The sequence below is a fragment of the Anomaloglossus baeobatrachus genome, chromosome 12 (genome assembly GCF_048569485.1).
Source record: "Anomaloglossus baeobatrachus isolate aAnoBae1 chromosome 12, aAnoBae1.hap1, whole genome shotgun sequence".
Taxonomy (NCBI): Eukaryota; Metazoa; Chordata; class Amphibia; order Anura; family Aromobatidae; genus Anomaloglossus; species Anomaloglossus baeobatrachus.
In genome coordinates, this window is record NC_134364.1 from 1,332,858 (window position 1) to 1,345,002 (window position 12,145).

General features: G+C 47.9%; 1 protein-coding gene across 5 annotated transcripts in view; it reads right to left on the reverse strand.

Moving 5' to 3' along the window:
* ZNF410 (zinc finger protein 410) overlaps positions 1-12,145 on the reverse strand; it is a 63,449-nt gene that overhangs the window by 47,408 nt on the left and 3,896 nt on the right. For all 5 annotated transcript variants that reach the window (XR_012727723.1, XM_075330710.1, XM_075330713.1 and 2 more), the window contains 11 exons: positions 8,251-8,442; positions 7,896-8,028; positions 7,424-7,605; positions 7,270-7,359; positions 7,103-7,201; positions 2,319-2,519; positions 1,242-1,433; positions 887-1,019; positions 415-596; positions 264-353; positions 97-195 (listed from right to left, as the gene is read on the reverse strand). Coding sequence is in view for 4 of the 5 variants with exons in the window: in XM_075330710.1 (XP_075186825.1) it covers positions 97-195; positions 264-353; positions 415-596; positions 887-1,019; positions 1,242-1,433; positions 2,319-2,519; positions 7,103-7,201; positions 7,270-7,359; positions 7,424-7,605; positions 7,896-8,028; positions 8,251-8,442 (1,593 nt within the window). In the remaining variant the exon portion in view is untranslated. The remainder of the gene's footprint in view (positions 1-96; positions 196-263; positions 354-414; positions 597-886; positions 1,020-1,241; positions 1,434-2,318; positions 2,520-7,102; positions 7,202-7,269; positions 7,360-7,423; positions 7,606-7,895; positions 8,029-8,250; positions 8,443-12,145) is intronic.

Here is a 12,145-nt window from a genome sequence, read left to right on the forward strand (position 1 = left end):
CGAGCCACTCACCTGCCCTCTGACAGAAACAGAGAGTAGACACGGGCCACTCACCTGCCCTCTGACAGAAGCAGAGAGAAGACACGGGCCACTCACCTGTCCTCTGCAGGGGGTGATGCTTTTTAATGTGAGCGTTTCTGCTGCCACTTTGGGAGAAGGTTTTGCTGCACACAGGACACCGATGTGACTTCGCACCTGAGGAACAGTATGAAGTGTCAGTCATGAAGGAGGATGGTGCTGGGGGACGGTGGACACATCATTACCTGAATGAACCACCAGGTGTTTTCTCAGACTGGAATATTCGGCAAAGCTTCTGCCACATCCGTCCTCGTCACACAGGAAGGGTCTCTCGCCTGCCAGGAGCAGAGTTGTGAGTCACGTACCATAGCATGACCCACCCCAAGCCGCACTCACCGGTATGGACACGCAGATGGTTCTTCAGGTTTCCAGCGGTGGTGAACTGCTTCTGGCAGCCGGGCTCAGGGCACAGGAAGGGACGCTCTCCATTATGAGTGCGCATGTGAACGTTCAGCCTCTGGAGAACATAGAAGCTTTTTCCACAACCCTCCGCAGGACAGGTGAAGGAACGGTCATTTCTGGAGGACACGTGTATGGTTACATTTCACTTTTCAGAACTTTTACATTTTACACTTATGAAAGAAAAGGAAAAAAAAAATCTGAAAGTGACAACTTTGCCCCCCAGCTGAGGACACGAGGGCTGTGGGACATTGTCAGATTTGGCTACAGAGCCCATCTAACCAGCACGATGCCCTGATCTACTAGAAAACCCCGCAGGCTGGACCTCACTTTATAGTCATGTCATACCACCAATTGGAGAACACACGGACGCCTCCTGCACCAGTCACACACTGGTGACGGCACTCACATGTGAGTTTTCAGGTGATATCTCAGGTGTGTTGGACGCACAAAGGATCGCTCACAGCCGTGGAAGGAGCAGCGGAGGCGTTTCTCCGGGTGTGTGGCTCGGACCTCACAGGTGCTGTTCAGTGACGCATCAGCTGAGAACAAGACACAATGTTTTGGAAAACTGCTCCATTCTCACATTGAGGACACCAGGGGACACGTACTGCTGGTTGTGCGTCTGTCCTGACACTGGTGACACACGTGTCCCATTCATTCCCCCTCTCCATACACTGTCCTCTATTCTGACACATGGACATCCCTGTCACACAGTGCACAATGCCAAGGGACAGACGGGCACATTCTGGGGCAGCGCTTACCGTTGCTGATGGACTTTGCATGTTTTGCAAGCTGAGCCCGGGTGGCAGCAATTAGACTGTCATGAGCCAACTCCTGAACCCGCAGAAACCATGGCGTACTGCTGTCTGTGCAATCACTGGGCAGGAAGCCATTCCCAGAATCCTCAGCTTCATCCTGAACGAAAACCATGTGCTCCGATGGTGAACCCAGTCCTGAAAAACAGAAGTGCCATGTACCTCAGCCGTGCCGCCATACGTGGTACTGAGCACACAAGAGCAGGATAGCAGGCAGAACCGAGAAAGAGGCGGACAGTGCGGAGAAGACTACGTGGCAATTATAGTAATATGGGCCGACGGGAGCACCGAGACACTGGATGATAAACGTTCAGCGTTTCATGGCCACAGAAAACACGCAGAGCAGTCCCATAGAGGATGGCCAAATGCACAAACAGCACTGCAGCCACGCATTTATTGTTAACAGTGGCATAAATAAAGCCGAAAACTGGAGACCACAAAAGGACCGAGAACAAAAAAAAAAAAATAACAGACACGTCTCAATTCATTTTTATAGAAGCAGTGAAATCTGCTGAGCGCATGCACAAGACGAATGTGCGTCCCAACAGAGGGAGCGACATGAAACTAATCCTCCTCAGGAGACGATGCAGACAAAAATAACCCCAGAACTTCAAGTATAGGGACTCAGGCAGTGAACACCGTGCAGCCCCTAGTCCAGCAGAGAAGACACATGGGCCTGTCCTCACGACTGGACTTCATGCAAACGTGCTCGCTTTCACAAATTCATAACCAACTCCTTGGGAAGGCTTGAAGGGCGGCTAGAAGGAGCTTCCAAAGACCACGGCTAAGTCGCAAATTACTACAAACTCACAGCAGGAGGTCTACGAGGAAACACCAACCCAACGTGGTCACACGGGAGAGGAGCAAACCATAATTATCATCAAGTCCCAGTGCACAGACACACAGAAGAGAAACGCTAATTTGATGCTTCAGGAAAGTTCATGAGAAAGTGAAAAATATTAAAGAAACAGTCACAAAACAGATCAGTATGAAGAGAAGGAAACCAGCGGTGAAGTGAGGCACCTGATCGAGCCAGGTTCAGGAGGATGAAGGAGGAGCTGTCACTGGCTGGCAGGTCTTGCAGCAGGGATGACGGCGTGGAGGGAGACAGCAGGGCAGCATCACTCTTCTGATCTCTGGAATCTGTGCTGGGATCCAGCTGGAGGCCGGCCAGCAATTCTGAGTCCGGAGCCTTAGGTGACCCCCCATCCCTTGTGGGAGCATCTGACAGAAATACAAAGCGCAGCAGCATCACACCATGTGCCAGGCGTCCGCACGTCACACACGCGCGCACACGTCTGCATCTAAGGCCTCTTTCACACGTCAGTATTTTTCATCAGTGTTTCATCAGAATTTGGATGCCAAAACCAGGATTGGAACTTAAAGGAAAACTATAAATAACCCCTTCACCCCCGGCCACTAAAACACCCTAATGACCCGGACATTTTTTGCAATTCTGACCAGTGTCACTTTGACAGGTTATAACTCGAACGCTTCAACGGATACTGGCGATTCTGAGACTGTTTTTTTCGTGACATATTGTACTTCATGGCAGTGGTAAATTTAGGCCGATATTTTTTGCGTTTATTTGTGAAAATGTATGCCTATAAATCTGAGAGATATGTCACACAAAATAGTTACTAAATAAAGTTTCCCACATGTCTAATTTACATCAGCGCAATTTTCGAAACAAATTTTTTTCCGTTAGAAAGTTAGAAGGGGTCAAAATTCATCAGCAATTTTTATTTTTTCCAACAAAATTTACAAAAGAATTTTTTTTTAGGGACCACATCACATTTGAGGTGACTTTGAGAGGCCGAGGTGACAGAAAATACCCAAAAATGACCCCATTCTAAAATCTGCACCCCTCACTCCGCTCAAAACCACATCCAAGAAGTGTATTAACCCTTTAGGTGCTTCACAGCAACCAAAGCAATGTGGAAGGAAAAAATGAAAATTTTACTTTTTAAACACAAAAATGTTACTTTAGCCATAAAATTTTCATTTTCACAAGGGAGAAAAGAGAAAATGCGCCATACAATTTATTGTGCATTTTCTCCTGAGTACGCTGATACCCCATATGCGTACGCCATTAGCGGACGCCATGTCGGGCTTGAAGACCCCCTGAGGTGCCTAAACAATGGAGCTACCCCACAAGTGACCCCATTTTGGAAACTAGAGCCCTCAAATAATTTTTCTAGATGTTTGGTGAGCACTTTGAACCCCTGGGGGCTTCACAGAAGTTTATAACTTTGAGCCGTAAAAAGAAAAAATAAAATTTTTATCACTAAACTGTTGCTTCAACTAGGTAGCTTTTTTTTCACAAGGGTATCAGGAAAAAATGCACCATGAAATTTATAGTGCATTTTTTCCTGAGTACGACGATACCTCATATGTGGTGGAATGTAATTGTTTGGGCGCATGGCGGGACTCAAGAGAAAGAGCACCATTTGACAGCAAAATTGGTTGGAATCATTAGCTGACGTAATGTTGCATTTGGAGACCCCCTGAGGTGCCTAAACAATGGAGCTCCCCCACAAGTGACCCCATTTTAGAAACTAGACCCCTCAAGGAATTTATCTAGATGTTTAGAGAGCCCCAAGGGGCTCCACAGAAGTTGATAATGTTGAGCCATGAATACAATTTTTTTTTTTTCAACCACAAAACTGTTACTTGAACCACGTAGCTTTTTTTTTTTCACAAGGGTATCAGGAAAAAAATGTACCATAAAACGTATTGTGCTATTTCTCCTGAGTACGACGATACCTCATATGTGGTGGAAAGTAATTGTTTGGGCGAATGGCGGGGCTCAGAAGAGAAGGCGCACCATTTGACAGCAAAATTGGTTGGAATCATTAGCGGATGCCATGTCATGTTTGGAGACCCCCTATGGTGCCTAAACAGTGTAGCTCCCCCACAAGTGACCCCATTTTGGAAACTAGACCCTTAAGGAATTTATCTAGATGTTTGGTGAGCCCCTTGCACCCCCAGGGGCTCCACAGAAGTTGATAACGTTGAACCGTGAAATTTTATTTTTTTTTTTTTAAAACCACAATTTTTGCATCAACCAGGTAGCTTTTTTTTTTACAACGGTATCAGGAAAAAATGCACCATAAAACGTATTGTGCAATTTTTCCTGAGTACGCAGATACCTCATATGTGGTGGAAATAAATTGCTTGGGCGCATGGTGGGGCTCGGAAGAGAAGGAACGTCATTTGACTTTTCAAACGCACAGACGCGGTGCACTGATCGGCCGCTGCAGGACGCACGTTCGGATGAGATATAAAAAGCGTCGGGGATACGGAAAAAAAGAAAAAAAAGTCACGCCAAAAATTGAACAGGGACAAATGATAAGTAGTATGGATAATAACATTGTTCTATCTTAACTGCTAAAGATATTATGGACTTTGACTGTTTGTTATATTTAAATATTACTATCTATATACTGAGCTATCTTTATATGGCAAATGTCAGTTGTACCATGTTTGAAATAGTTAATAAAACGAAGTTAAAAAAAAAAAAAAAAAAAATTGAACAGGGATGCAGATCCCTTATGTACATCCCTGATCAGTGCTCGGCGGGACGCACGGACAGATGCGATACGAAAAGCGCCGCGGATACGGAAAAAAAGTCACGCCAAAAATTGAGCAGGGATGCTGATCCGTTATCTGCATCCGTGATCAGTGCTCGGCGGGACGCACGGACAGATGAGGTGTAAAAACGAACAGGATATAGGGGAAAAAAAAAAAAAAAAAAAAAAAGTTATACTCACAGTACCCAGAGGATTAGCAGGAGGATCACTTACCAGAAGAACTGCAGGAGGAACAGAAGCCAAGCGAGATAGACAGCTGTACAGGAGCAGCAGGCAGGACGTTGGACAGATCAGCAGAAGACCCAGGAAGAAGGACCCAGAGATGGAGGCAGATGTGATGGGGCCAGTGAAGACCTCGGACGACCCGGTGAAGGCAGGTAAGAGGACGTTGAGGGGAGAGGGGCGCGGGAGAGTAGAGGGGGGCGCGGGAGAGCAGAGGGGTATACCGGAGAAGCAAAGAAGGAAGGAAGCAGAATAGAGATGACAGAGGAGGCAGGCAGATCCCAGGGGGAGCAGATCGCAGGGGCCATCACGGAAGCACGCAGGGGCCATAACGGGAGAGCGCACGGGCTGCAAGGGGAGCGGAATACTCACGTGGAGCAGGAGCAGAAGCAGAAGCGGTGACATCGGCGGCGGCAGCAGCGGTGGCGTAGTACCACAAGTACCAGCCAGTGCACGCTGCAGACATGTTGGGGGTGGCTCCCCAGACCAGCTCAGCCCTGGGGAGGGCGGCCACCTGCAGATCAGACTGCCCCACTGCACACTGATTGGAGCGATCGTGATATGACGCGCAGTCGCTCCAATCTGTGCTGCAGGGGCTGGGAGGGGGGGGGGGGGGCGACATGTTTGAGATCCACCTATGATCTGCTGTAGTTGCTATGGCATCTCATAGCCGGATCTCACAGTATCACACTAATTCTGGCATTATTTTTGCCGAAATCGGTGCGAACGATGTGGTTGGCGGTTCAGATTTGAACAGCCAATCACATCGATCGTCTATGGGGGGCGGCGATGCCCCCCCCCCGGGGTCAAGCAAAGGTCTCCTGCTGTAAGAAACAGCAGGGGACATCATTTGAAAGCCGTTGCTATGACTGCGGCAATCAAATGAACTTTAGGCAGTAAAGTTATGTCCCTGGTCGTTAAGTCACGTTAAAATAGGACATAATTTTACTGTCCGCGGTCGTGAAGGGGTTAAAGCACTGACACCTGTTCTGTGTTTTGGAGACACTCCTGGTTTTAGCCTCCAAATACTGATTGAACATTCATGCCAATCACTGACGTGTGAAAGAAGCCTAAGAGACACGCCGAGCGCCAGACATAGATATAGATATAAACAAACAAGCATAGATGCGATCCAGGATACCACACAATATGGTTAGTGTATAATCATGGATGCTATCCATGGTACCACACTATGTACTATATTTTTTCTAAAATAGTGACTGGGTAGCAGGGTGCCTTTTTCGGCAGCTTGATCCAGAGCAGAAAACAAGTGTGTTGTGCTGAACATGGCATGGAGTCAAAATGCGCAAAGCAAAAATGAAGTCAGTCTTCATAAGACGGAACAACTGACACAATCCACTCAGGATCTATTCACGGCAAGCAGCAGGCCCGGAGAAACATTAGAAGCGTGAAGAGGCTTTGGAAAAATCATATATGCTTGAAGTTTTGTGGCAAAAGGTGAGTGCATAAAACTTCATTTAAAAGGACACCAGAGAGTCGCTTTGTTAACGCACGGAGATTGGCGGCGCCTGTTTGTTTTTTATTATATACCCTGCAGGGAATCGCCTTACTTCACAATCCACTCAGGTTATTACATGGATTCTCCCCCTACTCTCAATAGCGCATTGGCAGGTCAGTATTCCTGATGACCGCTGCCTACCAGAATGTGTGCGTGGCCGGGCAGGCATCTTAACGCATTGCCATCATAGCCTCTGAACTCCGATTGCGGAAGTTAGCAATGCTGAAGAAAAACTGATAATCATGACAGAAGCGGAGAGAAGACACGGGCCACTCACCTGCCCTCTGCCAGAAGCAGAGAGAAGACACGGGCCACTCACCTGCCCTCTGACAGAAGCGGAGAGAAGACACGAGCTACTCACCTGCCTGAAGCGGGGAGAAGACACGGGCCACTCCCCTGCCCTCTGACAGAAGAGGAGAGAAGACACAGGCCACTCACCTGACAGAAGCGGGGAGAAGACATGGGCCACTCACCTGTCCTCTGCAGGGGGTGATGCTTTTTAATGTGAGCGTTTCTGCTGCCACTTTGGGAGAAGGTTTTGCTGCACACAGGACACCGATGTGACTTCGCACCTGAGGAACAGTATGAAGTGTCAGTCATGAAGGAGGATGGTGCTGGGGGACGGTGGACACATCATTACCTGAATGAACCACCAGGTGTTTTCTCAAACTGGAATATTCGGCAAAGCTTCTGCCACATCCGTCCTCGTCACACAGGAAGGGTCTCTCGCCTGCCAGGAGCAGAGTTGTGAGTCACGTACCACCATAGCATGACCCACCCCAAGCCGCACTCACCGGTATGGACACGCAGATGGTTCTTCAGGTTTCCAGCGGTGGTGAACTGCTTCTGGCAGCCGGGCTCAGGGCACAGGAAGGGACGCTCTCCATTATGAGTGCGCATGTGAACGTTCAGCCTCTGGAGAACATAGAAGCTTTTTCCACAACCCTCCGCAGGACAGGTGAAGGAACGGTCATTTCTGGAGGACACGTGTATGGTTACATTTCACTTTTCAGAACTTTTACATTTTACACTTATGAAAGAAAAGAAAAAAAAAAATCTGAAAGTGACAACTTTGCCCCCCAGCTGAGGACACGAGGGCTGTGGGACATTGTCAGATTTGGCTACAGAGCCCATCTAACCAGCACGATGCCCTGATCTACTAGAAAACCCCGCAGGCTGGACCTCACTTTATAGTCATGTCATACCACCAATTGGAGAACACACGGACGCCTCCTGCACCAGTCACACACTGGTGACGGCACTCACATGTGAGTTTTCAGGTGATATCTCAGGTGTGTTGGACGCACAAAGGATCGCTCACAGCCGTGGAAGGAGCAGCGGAGGCGTTTCTCCGGGTGTGTGGCTCGGACCTCACAGGTGCTGTTCAGTGACGCATCAACTGAGAACAAGACACAATGTTTTGGAAAACTGCTCCATTCTCACATTGAGGACACCAGGGGACACGTACTGCTGCTTGTGCGTCTGTCCTGACACTGGTGACACACGTGTCCCATTCATTCCCCCTCTCCATACACTGTCCTCTATTCTGACACATGGACATCCCTGTCACACAGTGCACAATGCCAAGGAACAGATGGGCACATTCTGGGGCAGCGCTTACCGTTGCTGATGGACTTTGCATGTTTTGCAAGCTGAGCCCGGGTGGCAGCAATTAGACTGTCATGAGCCAACTCCTGAACCCGCAGAAACCATGGCGTACTGCTGTCTGTGCAATCACTGGGCAGGAAGCCATTCCCAGAATCCTCAGCTTCATCCTGAACGAAAACCATGTGCTCCGATGGTGAACCCAGTCCTGAAAAACAGAAGTGCCATGTACCTCAGCCGTGCCGCCATACGTGGTACTGAGCACACAAGAGCAGGATAGCAGGCAGAACCGAGAAAGAGGCGGACAGTGCGGAGAAGACTACGTGGCAATTATAGTAATATGGGCCGACGGGAGCACCGAGACACTGGATGATAAACGTTCAGCGTTTCATGGCCACAGAAAACACGCAGAGCAGTCCCACAGAGGATGGCCAAATGCACAGACGGCACTGCAGCCACGCATTTATATAAGAGGGTAAGTCAAACATTAAAGGTTGTAAAGAATGATCCAAAAAAATCTACAAAAGCGGGTTAACAAACTATTAATGCCTGAAACTATAAGCCTTCCCGGAAGGTCCTGGAGGCTCTTATGAACTTTTGGTAAAAAGTAAATAGTAGGGACAGTAGGAAATTGGTTCACAAGACCCTCCAGGACACTCACGGGTATATGATTTATTCGAGGGTCAGGTGAGGGATCTTAAGAAACGGTTCAAGTCCCGCCACTATAGTGAGAGGTCGATTCAATCTGGCTATGAGAGGGCAAGAAATAACCTGCTTAAATCTAACATAAAACCCCCCCAAAAAAAACAACAGATAATCAAGTCAGATTTATTATGGCCTATCACTCTCAGTGGAGGGAGATGAATGAAGTTGTTGCACGTTATTGGCCGATACTCTTGTCTGATGGTGATCTTGCAAAAGTCATATCGGATAAGCCATCAATGCGCCACAAAGGTCAAGGACCCTTAGGGACATGATAGTGAGAAGTCACTATGTCCCACCCCCTCTACATTTTTGGGTCTGTCAAAAGGACCCAGATGGGGGTTCATTTTCCTGTGGAGACTGTGAGGCTTGTTCCCAAATGGAAAGGTCTTTTACTTTCCATGACTCTTCTAAAACTAAGTCCTACAAAACTGTACACAACATCAATTGTAGGACTTTTGGAGTCTACTGGGCAAAGTGCCCTTGTGGACTTATATATGTAGGACTAACCCGGGAATTTAGGGTTAGGGTCCTTGAACACATTAGGGAAATCAAAAAAGCGGCGAAAGCTGAAACACCGGAAGACCTTGAGGCCCTAAATTATATACCCAAGCATTTTAGGGAAAAACATAGCTGCAACTGGCGCCTCCTCAAGTTTAGAGGGATAGACAGTTTATTTTGGTACAAGGGGAGGTGATCACAGGAGGGTTTTGGCCCAGACTAGGGAGGTCCACTGTTATTGGACACTCCCCAGCCTAAGAATAGCAGGCTGCAGCCGCCCCAGAAGTGGCGCATCCATTAGACGTGCCAATCCTGGCGCTTCGCCCCAACTCATCCCATTGCCCTGGTGCGGTGGCAAACGGGGTAATATATGGGGTTGATGCCAGATGTGTAATGTCACCTGGCATCAGGCTATGGGGTTAGTGATGTCATGCGTCTATCAGATACCCGACATCACCAACCCAGTCAGTAAGAAATAAAAAATAGACAACAAAGTTTTATTTGAGAAAAAAAAAAAAAAAAACAAACACTCCCCACATTCCCTCTTTCACCTTTTTTTTTTTGACAAGAACAATCAAATCCTGGTCCGGTGCAATCCAATAAGGGGGTCCCACGACATCCATACCATAGTCACTGTCCCAGTCAATGAAGAACAGAATGTTCCCCATTGGCTGGGAGAGCAATGCAGTGACCTGAGCTTACATCAATAGGTCAGCCCAGGTCACTGCAGGGGATGACGAGCGCTGCTGTCAGGAGGTTAGATAAGATCATTACCTGCTGTGATGATCTCCTGTACTCCTGAGGTCAGCGCTGTCGCTGACTTCTATGCCCGCCGCTTTCTCAGCAGTATCGTGAGAGCCCGTGATGTCACCGCTAGTGACAGTCTCGGGCCGCGGGCATATACGGCAGTGACGTCAGGAGGCAGGAGATCGTCACAGCAGGTAATTATCTCATCTAACCTCCTGACAGCAGCACTCGGCATCCCCGCGGCTGCACACACTGCAGGGTGACAAGCTGCTGACACTGCGGGCAGACACTGACACTGCTTTGCGTGCAGCCGCAGGGCTGCAGCAGGACACAGACTGCACGGGCACCTGGAGGTCACACGGAAGTGCTTCTGTGCGGCGTCCAGGGAGTGTGACATGTGTGTTTACTCTGCTCCGCTTCCTCTTCTGTCATAATGACATCACTTCCTGCAAAACCGCAGGCAGCGATGAGCATTACCACAGGTAAACCGCGGCTATACCGGGGGTATACCGTACATCATTTACTACCTGGGGTATACCCCCGGTATTTCACGATTACATTACAGTGAATGGAGTGAAATACCGGGGGTATACCGCAGCTACCTGCAGAAAAGAAGTGACATGCTCATTTTCTCAAGATATTTTCAAGAAAATCTTCAGAAAGAATTTTCTTGAGAAAAAAAAAAACGCAGCGTGCGCACAGATATTTTTTTCCCATAGGTTTTGCTGGGAAATGTCTGCAGGAAGATTACAAACATTTCTCAAGAAATTTCTGCAGCAAAACCATAGGTAAAACCGCGAGTAAAAACGCCTAGTGCGCACAGGGCCTTAAGCCTTTCCTGTGATCATTTTCCCTTTAGATTTGATGTGACTCCTGATCTATGCCCTCGTGCGTGTGTACGTTTTCCTGGTTATATTCTGCAGGATGTCTACTATTTGAATCTTGGTCTGAGCGGCCCCCATAGATTCCTCACTCTGTTTGATTTTTAGGGTTCTTTTTTCATATGTTATTCTTTTGTACAGGCTTTGGTGAGCAGCCATTTAAGAAAATCTGCCATATGCGAATGCATATATTCTACATCTTGGATGGAACTGCACCTTATGATCTAGGTCTATGATGGAAGTGCATCTAAATTGTATTTGAGTGGTTCACTAATAAAATTGTTGTGTGGTTTTTCACAATTTGCTTTTTATGATAATATACATGGAGTTGGGTTACATCTATTACCTGGCCATGGCTATGCAGCGCACAATGTTATCTTGGGGAGAGTAATGATGTCCTATAATGTATATGGGTGAATGAATGTCCCCTGGAATCTCTTGTGTGCTGTATCGCCATATCCTTTGTTTTTTCCATACGGATTTAATTGAATGGAAATAATGATGTACTTCTACCCAATCCATGTGGTTTTCTGTATGTAAAATAATGTTATCTTTTGATCATTGGTACTGTACAATCTGATTAGGTTTTCCTTGTTTATGGTGGGTTGCCAGCACTGCTGCCCTCACCTAAGATGGCGCTGGGCGCGCTGACGCGTGAGCGCGCCCTGTGTACTGGTGTCTGTCCCTCCCCTCCGGTTGGCGCCCAATGAGTGAAGCGATTAGCGCGCATGCACATCGTACCTTCCGGGACGCCGGCTGGAGTGGACGCCATTAATAGGCCTTAGGTGATTCTAGCGCCATATAATGGTGACCATCCCCCTGTCACAGCACCTCCTGATGAAGCGGCTGTGAAACGCGCGTAGAGGTGCTGGGCAGTGTGGTTCTCCAGGTAGTGGTCTCTACTTTGTCAAACTGCCTTCGGTAATCTGATGCCCCTGGTCTTCTTCCCCCTTCCCTGCTTGGCAGAATTGCATGATGAAAATGGGGTTATATTGATCTGATAATGGGCAATATACATATGGGGAATCCCTCCCATTTTAACATTTTGTCACGTAAGCTTGTGTCTATATATGTAAGGTT